The following is a 10,949-nucleotide window of genomic DNA, read 5'->3' on the forward strand; positions in this document are numbered from 1 at the left end:
CCATCATGACAGCTACATTTATACAATTCACTTTTAGGTAGGTCAAAGGCTTTTCATGCTGCTTTGTATCACCTGACAGTAGTCATTGCATGATATTATAAGAGCCTGTAGGAGCTGTGTAGCATGTTCTGACAGATAGGGTCTGACCTTCAAAGTGACATGACCGGGCAGTCAAGGAACCTTGAATGTTAGCTGGTCATCAATCATGACACCCAGGTTCCAGGTAGAGTCCGTGGACCTGAGTTTGGTTGTACCAAGCAGGATATTGATCTGTGGTTGCATAGAGGGACTGGCTGGGATGTCATGGAGCTCAGTCTTTGAAAGGTAGCAACAGTTGCAACCATGACAGTTCGTTTTGGCTACAGGATATGCCTACATAACAAAAGGGTGAGTAGACTTACTCACCCCCTTAGAGAACTAAGTTCTGTGCAGTGTATCAGCGTATGCATGCTCAAGAAGACTTTTCATTGGAAAGAACTGCCACAGAGGTTACAGGTGCCAAATAAATACGAATGTTTCCATTTGCGCTGCCACTTCTTCGATAATATGTTACATCAGTCAAAAACCAAGCAGTCAGAGGAAGAAGTGAGGAGCTGCACATGCCTCCTCAGCATTATATTTAGTTAGTTTGTTAGTTACCCTTTATTGTTGACAGAAAGTTTAAAATTTCCAAAGTCATACATACAAGAGGAACACTCTTATGTTAAATGATTGACAGACATAGTTATTAGCGTGTCAATCCATCTATCCCTAGCTTTATGTATTATCTTAACCGTTTGGAGTAAACGTATTAATAAAGATCATATTCAATATTTAATTCAGTTTTTTGTGTTTTCTGAAAAATTTAGAAAAAATGTGTTCGTTACTAGGAGGATGATGACAAGTTATGCATGTGACTCTTAATTTAATTTAATTCTGTTGTCTTCTTCATCAACTCTATGTGACATATGAAGTCAGTCTCAAGCTCCTGTGACTGGTTTTTAGGTTATGAAGCAGACTAAACTTAAAGGGGACATATTATGAAAAATCCACATTGACAGTGTCATATTAAGATATAGATAAGATATATTTGTATAACTTGAGTGTCTATCAACCCACAACATTTTAAATAACCCCAACAGGTCCTTTGTAGCCTGAATAAGTCTTACAACACAGGAAAGTGCTCCGTTTCAAATGTTCTCAATTTTTGACATCACAAGTTGGATTGTGGTAAAAAAAAAAAAAAACACCCTCCTCTCCCCTGGTATCTCCACCCATGGGCTTCTCCCCCTGTCTAAAGCAAAACTTTTACACAGGTCCGCCATTTTTATTCTCTATTATTAAAGAGACACAAACACCAAAACAGAGCTGGTTTCTACAAGGTCACCCAGCTCCTCTTGTGCTTGATTCAGCTTATATTTGGACCAAAGCAAAGCACAGATGTTTCATTTAGACCCTGTCCACAGGCATCATCACTTAACATTAACATAATAAGAGTTTGTCACTGGAGCTTTAAGGATAGCATGAAATACAGCATACATGTTTATGGATTAAAGTGAGTCTAAAAATCACTGTTTGTTTCAGCCAATCTGTGATAACTGCCCTTCAACATTTGGATAGTGACATATTCCTTACAAGATTTGCTACAATTAAAAAATTCAGCTTTGAGGCTTTTTTATTTTTTTACATTGTAATAATTGTATAACATGAATTATTGAAAAAGAAAACATTTTATTTGAATATTACAATAATATCTATCTTCTGCACTGTACAGTTCATATACTTAAAGTGACAGTCAACGTAAAAGGACAACTTCCGTATTAAGAACGTAAATACCTGATGATAAAAGCTATGAAGACGTTTATAACTTAATCAGACATTCAAAATAGCACATACAAGTCACTCTATATAATGGGAAAATATGGAACGCATAAAATTTTTATGTGTTCAGTAACACAGATGCAATAATTACAAGAGTTAAAAATGTGTGAAAACAAGCCGACAGAGTCTCAGGAGGTCAGACGCATACTCGCATTTTTCTTCAGCAGGAGTTCATACTGGACGTATTAGAGTCCACAGGTTTGTCTGCCACATGTTACTGTGAGTGTTCACCTAAAGACGACTGTGACTCAGCGCTTTGTTCATGATTTGTGATCACATACTCCATCTGGGGCAGCCTTTGTAATTGTGTGACTGCAGGGACATCTCTGTATTCTTCACAGCCTCCTGTTTAACCAGTGTCATTGACCCTCTTTCCTAGTAACCAGCAGCTTCGCCCAGTTTCCTGGCGTCAGATACGGCACAGATACAGCCATCCTCCTTCTCCACAGCATTGACCACGTTGTAGAAATGCTTCGCAATTTCTTGTTTGTGTCCGATTGTTTTCAGAGCCTGGATTACATCCTGAAAGATATAAATGAAAGGGAATGTATATTGCAAGGGAGTTAAGATGCAACAAATGTGATGTGTTATTAAAGTAAATAAATGTGTTTAGTGTATTACCTTGTCAAATTTGGGTTCAAACTTTGCTGCATTTTGAGAGTCGACAAAAACAACGGGAGCAGCGATCGCCTCCTTAAGGCTCTTTCCAAACCAAAAGTGATTCATGAGCGCCTGGAGGAGAGACAGTACAAAACACTGCAATCTGCTTGATGGGAAAGTCATGATTATAAGACGGATTATGGACACGCTGAAGACACTTGAGAAGACTGCTCTTGCTATGACAACAGTGAGGGGCATTAGGCGGCAGCAATTTTTCCTAATGGCACTTAGTGTGATTGTCCTTGATACGTACCGAGGCAATCCCAGTCGTGATCATACTGCCACCAGTCGATCCAATCACCAGCGTCTTCGACCGAGACTTTAACACAGCAGGGGCCATGGAGGAGGGAGGCTGCTCCCCTGCGAGCACAACAAAAGCCTTGACTGACAGAAAGGACTTGTCAATGTGAGAGGAATGAAATGAAAATGATTATAAATGCAACCACTGAGGGGAATTTGAATCACTAAATCAAAGACCTCCATCAGAGGACGAAGTGCAGTGATTTAACCCTGACATGTACTTTTTTTTTTTTTTTTTATCCTCCTCATATAAAAATCATCTCATCTTTTTGAAATGTTTCATAATAATTTTAAGATGAGTGCCCATTAATAATTTCAAATCTGGACTATTTATACAAGTGGGCCTCTGCAGTTCTTGCAATTATGAGATCATTCATGCAAATTGAGTTTTTGTATAATTATTGCCCAATAAAGAAAACTCTTCCATTGAATCAATAATTATCTTCCTTTGGTTCATAGCTCAAAACTAAGTTTTTGTCTAAAATCATTCTGCCTAATGAGATCTAGAGGACAATTAAGTTTATTTAAAATGAAAAAAAAAAACAATAACAAAAAAACGGGTGATTTTATGCCTTTCAGGTGAATGCTTATGCTATGTTGTGCTTGTTAGTGATTATTGGTGCACACTTCTTTTGTCACTATATGATGCGAAGACAGTGATTTACAAAACTACAGTAGTAGTGTTTTCGGACCAAACTGTTCTGGGAAATTTGTGTCTTCATTCGCACCACCATGGTACCTACACCATTCCTCGATTGTCCACTTAAGACTGGCTGCAAAAGTCCCTGAAGTCACACTAACATTTTAAAATGCCCATTTTTTCAGCACAAATAAACATGTTTACAGGCTGGTTCAAATAATTAATTTTGTAGCACCTTTGTTCACCAAATTAAGCCTTCCAGCACACACTGTGGAAAATGTGATTTTTTAAAACTAATCTGTTTAAATATTAATGCTCAGAGTTATCCATAATAAGAAGCAAAGATGATTTGGCTGATGGGAGACCTCATTGTAGCTGTTCGTCAGACGGCTTAATGCTGCTCCACCTCTTAGCTTGTTTCTTGACCCCAAATTAATTTTAGACAAAATGTCTTATATGGTACAGCCAACAACTTTGGGCTTGTTTTTCTGTAAAGTCGAGTTTTCTGCAAATATCTTTGGTTGTGGATTGCGTTTTGTTCACACTTGCACACACAAACACATGCACAACTGCACCTGACAGAGCGACAATGCCCAGCCATAAGTAGGGAAAATATGGAAAACTTAAAGTCAATAACTTTGTGTACTATTAACAAAACAGTAAATATAATTTGATCAATAACAATAGCCTATCAGTAGCTATCCAGCCATGCCAATCTTGCAAAATCAAAATAAAGATCATGTGTCGATAGTCAGCTGCAGTCGGGGCATTAATTCCTGTGATAATTTATCAAGTTGGTGGAGAGGAAGAAACTTTTTGACTGCAGTTTGAGAGCAGAGATGGCTAGGACTGAAAATGTAGAGTACATTTCGACATAATATATGCTTCAATGCATAACAGCAAAATGACACAAAATGATTGTTAAGTCACCTACACATGTTCATGAAAATCTTGATTTTGATTTGGACATGGCTGGGTATATATTATCTATTAGCAGAGCTAATTCGCTTGTTTTGGGTTTATTTCCATAGACCTGTTGCTTGTTTGTCTTACGAGAATGGCAACAAGCCATTGCCCTCAAAAGTTCACTTTAGAGACCAAAGGGTGAAGTCTATGAGCTCCAGTCACACACAGCTAGCTTAGCCTGTACCATTCAGCACGGTAAACTAGCACCTTAAGCTAAATGCTAACAAATCCACAGTGACAAAGGTTGACATGCTAATGGTGCATTTGATTTGATTACGGCTCTTGAGATATTTTAGTCTGGTCCAAAGTGGTGAATTACCAGACCATAGATAAAATAAAGTCCTTTGCATGACTAAAACAGAAGCTGTGAAGCTTGAATAAGTGGTCACTTCATACAAAAATATTTCAAAATATGCACACAAGCTCCCAGAAACTCTCTCCTGCAGCACATATCTATTAATATGTAAAAGAAAAATATGCACCTGTATCTCTCATGAATGAAAATGGAAAAACATGTTATGTGATCTGATTACCAGGAAAGATGGTATCAACTCTTCCGCAGAAGTCAGACAGCTCGTTGTTTAGGATGACTCCAGTGCGTGGAGAGAAGATCTTTGAGCCAAATCTGAAAATCAAAAGAACAGTATTTGTTCTGGTACAAACGTATAAACTTAAAAGATATATGCCTATAGCACACTGTTCTGTAATGGAAAGCTTTTGGACTGTGATTACCAGAGTCCTGTGAAAAGAGAGATTTCTTTATAAACTCCTTTTTAAGAAACACTTCCTCAATAATCTCTTAAATCCTTTTAATCCTCTTCTTCCAAACCAACAATACAATCTGATGGTTTTAGCAGAACCCTGCAGGGACTGACATGTGGTTGATGGTACTTGTTACAGACACAGCAGAGCCATCCTCAGCCAGCACAGACACATGCGTGGTACCCATGCTGTCCAGATGCGGGGTGATGTTGTAAAACTGGGGATCATGGGTCCTGTCGTCACTGATCAAGCTCCGGATGTCGTTGGCAAAGCTGTCCTCTGTGAACTTTTTGGCATTCTGTGGATCAAAAGAACACACACGAAAAAAAACACAGGTTTCTAAAGTGGTACCCATATTTCAGGCTTCTAGTTTTTCTGCTGAGAAAGAGAAAAAAAAACTAACAAAAAAACTACATTTAAAAGAAATGTGCAACCATTTATTTCTATCTAATGTGTTGCAAATGTTGAAGTTGTGCTTATTTCGAAAACAAGGCTTCTATGAAAACAAACATTTTGTAAAGTTGCATTTGGGGTGGATTACATATATAAAGATATTTTGTGTTTATGTTTTTATCATTAAAGAACAGTAACTCAAGTTCGCAGTGGAATCAAGTTTTTTTTGGTGTAACTGGCTTAAAACACTATCATCGCCATATGCTGTATATAGTTGTATTTATTTATTGATTGTTATTGTCTATGATCATTTCAAAGGGGAAAAAAACATGACCACTTGAGGCTGGCTGCAAAAGCTTTGGACGTCACATACACACCCATTCAAAGTTTTAACAGCAGAAATAAAGAAATATGCAGCTTGGTTGAGAAACAAATTTGCTCTGAGTAGCTCAATTCTTTATTATCACACTGTAAAGGGAGTAAAACAATGTTTTATAACTCATCAGTTTTAAGGCAAAGAGCATTTACAAAGATGGGCTTCAAAAGTCTTCAGAAACCAATGGGTGCAGTCACTGAGTCTATGGCTATGCATACTTTACTCAAGTATTATGCACGAGGGCAACTTTAAGGTTCCAGTACTTTTCAAGTTTGTCTACCTCAAGCAACTTTGTACTCCACTCCATGTCACAGTTCAAATCTCTGTTTTACCCTTCTTTGATTTCTTTGAGGGAATTGAAAAGTAGATTTTCTTTTGCAGATTTTCTTCTTCCAAAACACATCATCCAAACTAATTGCAATTAAATGCATTTTTTTCAGATTCTATTGAAGCCTTTATTAGTCTAAAGGCTTCAATAAGCAATTGAAAGTAGCTCGCCATTCTGCATCATGCTCCCTTACATAACAATTGAAACATCTGTATCATAACTAAAGTAAACGTTGAAAGCAGGATTTTAACTTGGACATGAAAGTCAATGTTTTAAAGTACGGCACAGTTCATTTCTCTAGTATTAAAAATGTAAGCACTTTTTTCCACCCCATGTTTTAAGTATCTTACATAATGGTGAGATTTGTAGCAATCTGTGAACAATGCATCTGTCAAGGGGTGGAACTTACTTCTGCTGAGCTGAACTGTGGATCCCGAATGTGCTTCTTTATTCCATTGGCAAACTTAAAGGCTTCAATATAGTGATGATAGGCCAGTGTCTTTTTTTCACCTGTCAGAGATGCTGAATTCAAGCCATAACCTAAAAGTACAACAGAATTGTTTAGTTTTAATAGTTTAAAACTCCAACTGTATCTCCCATCTAAACATGTTCATCATGTACATCCTCCTCTAGAACATACTGAAATTCAACAACATAGTGCAAAAACCTCCGACAGTATAAGTTTGGCACGGCTCTGTTCACGTATGAATTAAGCTTAACAAGCTTCTTGATGTGGTGTGAAAGTGTGGAGGAGCAGATCTGTAGAAACCTTTCATGATGTTAAGGACGAGACTAAGGATGATGCCTCCTGCAGGGGGTGGGGGGATGTACATCTGGTACTCTCCCAAAGGAACAGCCCACGCATCCGTCACTGAAACTCTGTACGCAGCCAAGTCCTGCATCGTGAGCGTTCCTCCTGAGCAAAAATATTGAAACAAATGGTTCTGCTGAGCAAAACTGAAAGAAACGTATCTCAGCTCCACATAAAGGAGACTTTTAATGCATCGCACAGTCTGTGAGTGATCACTGCAGTGCTTCACAGATCCAATTGATTTGTTCTTTTATAATTAGATCATAGACCCAAGCACAGATAGAAAATGGTTGAAAAGAGAGCATGATGAATAAATCCCATCTGACAATACCTGCCTCCTGTATGTCTCGGATTAAATCCTTTGCGATGCTTCCATTGTAAAAAGCGTCCACCCCGTGATTTGCAATGACCTCCAAAGTGTCAGCCAGTTTCTCAAACTTTACAATATCGCCAGTCTGCAGCAACTTCCCGTTCTTATCAGAAAACAACTTCCTAAAGGTCAAAAACGTAGGAAAGCAGCAATTAGCCAACATTACTAAAAGTAAAAATGTTCAGAGGTTTTTTTGGTCATATTTTTTGAGTTGTATTGTGTGTGTCTTTCGTACCGTAGAGACTGGGACTCATTCGTATCTAGATATGAAAGATATCGACCTTGGATTGGTGGTATAGGAAACCCTTTTCTGCACAGGTTGATGGTCGGCTCAAAGAGTGTTGCCCACGGCAACTTCCCATAAAGCTTGTGTGCCATTTCATAACCCCGAAGTTCTCCTGGGACTCCGATCCAGTCAGTACCTGGAGGAATGGATAGATTCATATGCAGTACGTTTATTACAAAAAATGCCACCATTTTTAGGCTGCACTTGATTATTTCCAAAATAAGCTACTCTAAACTGAAATCATCATCCCTTTTCAAATCAGGTACATTAGTTGGAGTTTATTTTAAAGAATGAACAGATAATTGTTTGCATTCGAGAACAAATGAAATCACATTTATTTAACATTTATGTAGTTAATTAGTGGCCCCCAATCCTTTAGATTTCCAAAACCTTTAGCCTAAAGCAGATGTGCAGCTTTGTCTGACAGGATGATCATATCGATAATAAACAAACATCATTTAAAGTATTAACATATTGGTGTCAATAAGTTTGTGAACAAAATAGTTTTGTAAGATTTGTGTCTTTAATCTGACTGATATTCTACACAAAACGATGTTTAACTCTCTGATAAAGTCTTTATTTTAAGTTAAAGATAAAACTCCCTTGTCTGCATCCAATTCTGAAAAGTTCATGTCCCAACAAGATTAATAGCTTGTGTACGACTTCTGTTCCCGGAGACTGTGTGGTCTTGGCTGAAATCTGGGACAGGTTTCATACGTCAAGCCTTTTGGGGCCCCGGTGTGTATACACAGAGAAGCAAGACAGAGAGTAAACTACTACATAATCATTTCTAAGAAAGGACTGGGAAGTCTCTTTAACCCTACACCTGACATCATTTGTCTAACATTACAGTGTAAGAAAAAAAAAAGCTGGCTCGATCTAAAATAAAATCCTCAAAGAAATGCAGGTAGGCCTATTCAAAAATGTATTTGTCAAATACACCATGCAGAGAATCACCTGCCATCATTTGAAAGGTCTTGGGACATGATTGGAGCAGGTCAGGTTTAAACATCTGAGGTACAGTCTCTCTGGAGTTGATGATTTTCACGTTACCTGTGAAAAGAGGAGAGAGGTAATCAGATCAAAGTATCTCCTAAACAAGACCATCGTTAGTCCTGCTGCATCACAGTGTTTATGAATGAATACTGTTATCATACCAGAGGAGTCCATCACTGTGAAAATGGACCCCCCTCCGATGCCCATACTCTGTGGGTTCATGACGGAAGTGCACAGCAGCGCAGCAATGGCGCCATCTACCGCTGAGCCTCCTTTTTGAAGGATGTCCCTGTGAGATGACACTCTTAATTATTATCCACTTTAGGCTGTTTTGTCATGCTGCTTCATGTTTGTGTGAGTTAGTGTTATGTAAACCATATACAATCAACATGTCTGTGAAATCAGTTATGACTCAACTCGGGAGGTCTACAACGGGAATGTAGGATAAATGTTAGAATGGTTAACTCATTAATAAAACACAAAAACATAATAAACCGGGAAATGTTTGTTTATGTTATAAATCAGAAATATAGGCATATATTCGGAGTTTTTTCTTATCGATGATGATTTTATGACGTCGCTTTATTACGTCGGAAAAATAAATAGTAAGAAAGCCCTCTGGTAGGCTATGAATTAACATAATCATGAAAAAAAAAAATGTGGGATCTCCCAGTTTGTTGTCCAGTGACTCAGCTCGTTCTCCTCACTAGTCCTAATGTATAATCATTAAGATATTGATAATAGGTTCATAATTTTCCCACCAACGAGCCTTTATCAACTATTCATTCTCTAAAAGTTGGTAAGAAGTTACCATGGACTAGTTGGCAAATGTTATTAAATTGGTTCCTTGACAGAATTTTGTGTCAAAGAAAAAGCCTATAAATGCTGAGCTACATTCTTCTTTATCACAAAATAGGCTAAAAGGCAAGTTAGGGGGGTAATAATAAGTTAACAAATAACAACATACCTTCCAATCTCTGAACATTTCTTGGAGTCTGTAGCGACTGCAGCTTTGGAAAAAGTGTCATCTGGACACTTTTGCCTCCCAAGAACAACAATTAACACAATGATAGCAACCACACAGAACAGCATCAGTGTGCAACACGCGTACACCCTCGCCTTCGACCTCGCCATACCTGATAATATCCAATACCTGCGTGGTGACCATTAAAGATCCGTTTGAAGTAAACACGTCACCTCTTCTGTGAAATTCCAAATTACTGCCAGGTAGCCCGATCAGAGGGGCGGGGCAACAGGCAGCAAGGCCCCGCCTCGGCCCGGAGCGCTTGAACGCATGACGGGGGGAGGAAAGTAGATGTAAATGATTTTGATAAATCATGCCAGAGGTGGTTTGGCCTGAAAGAAACAGACACCCACACAGCGGGGGTTAATGGATCAAAGCCTGGAAATAGACAGGTGAGATTTTTTTTCACAGATTTTCTCAAATACTGTGATGTGAGAAGATGCTGTTTGTCAAATTGAGTTATTTGATTTGGGTCTATAGCCAACCAACATATTAAAGTCGATTACATTTCGACATTGTGCCTAACATAAAGGCTGTATCATCTCTAACTATATCTCACAAACAGACAACAAACAACACAGACTGATTATAACATGAAAAATTGATTGAAAGATTACGCTGGTTACTTTTGTGGTGGCAATGTGAGAGAACTCAGTGTGTTTCTTGTATTAACATGAGAAACATTTGCGAAGGAGTTATTATGATGCTAAAATATCTGCAAATGACTATGTTATAGGCCTACAAGAAAAACACTTTCACGTCACAGAAAGCTATAATCCCTGAAGGTTGTTAAATGTCTTCCACTGTGTCTCTGTTGTGTCTGCACTCGGAAACAGCCTGAAGAAAATAACATCAAGAAATCTTTTAAATAAACTTTGACGTTCACTTGTATAAACAGGCTTTTGTTTAAATCGCTGTATTCTTCATTGCTCTGATTTATATCTTTTTAAATGACTGTTAAATTTGATAGGTTTGATATGTGGTTAAGTTGATTGAATACCTCTGGTATAATTTCTGGTAGTTGTTGTTGTTGTTGTTGTTGTTGATGTTGTTGTTGTTGTTTTGAACATGTTATTTGAAAACGTGTCATACAATAAAGGTACCTTTTTTATTATGCAGTAACATCCAGCCATAAAACCTATAGGCTAACAACAACATGCCTATACAGTTTGTAGTT

General features: G+C 38.0%; 1 protein-coding gene across 1 annotated transcript; it reads right to left on the minus strand.

The window, feature by feature from the left end:
* Positions 1 to 1,881: 1,881 nt before the first annotated feature.
* Positions 1,882 to 10,032, minus strand: ggt5a (gamma-glutamyltransferase 5a). Its single transcript, XM_079363205.1, has 12 exons — positions 9,716 to 10,032; positions 8,910 to 9,037; positions 8,710 to 8,805; positions 7,702 to 7,888; positions 7,428 to 7,588; positions 7,055 to 7,201; positions 6,695 to 6,825; positions 5,302 to 5,486; positions 4,960 to 5,051; positions 2,774 to 2,880; positions 2,482 to 2,592; positions 1,882 to 2,382 (listed from the first exon to the last, which is right to left on the minus strand). Exons 1-12 carry the CDS (start codon positions 9,880 to 9,882, stop codon positions 2,236 to 2,238), a joined length of 1,659 nt encoding a protein of 552 aa, XP_079219331.1. The 5' UTR covers positions 9,883 to 10,032; the 3' UTR covers positions 1,882 to 2,235.
* Positions 10,033 to 10,949: the final 917 nt, after the last annotated feature.

This window comes from Symphodus melops, assembly GCF_947650265.1.
Source record: "Symphodus melops genome assembly, chromosome: 1".
Lineage (NCBI taxonomy): Eukaryota > Metazoa > Chordata > Actinopteri > Labriformes > Labridae > Symphodus > Symphodus melops.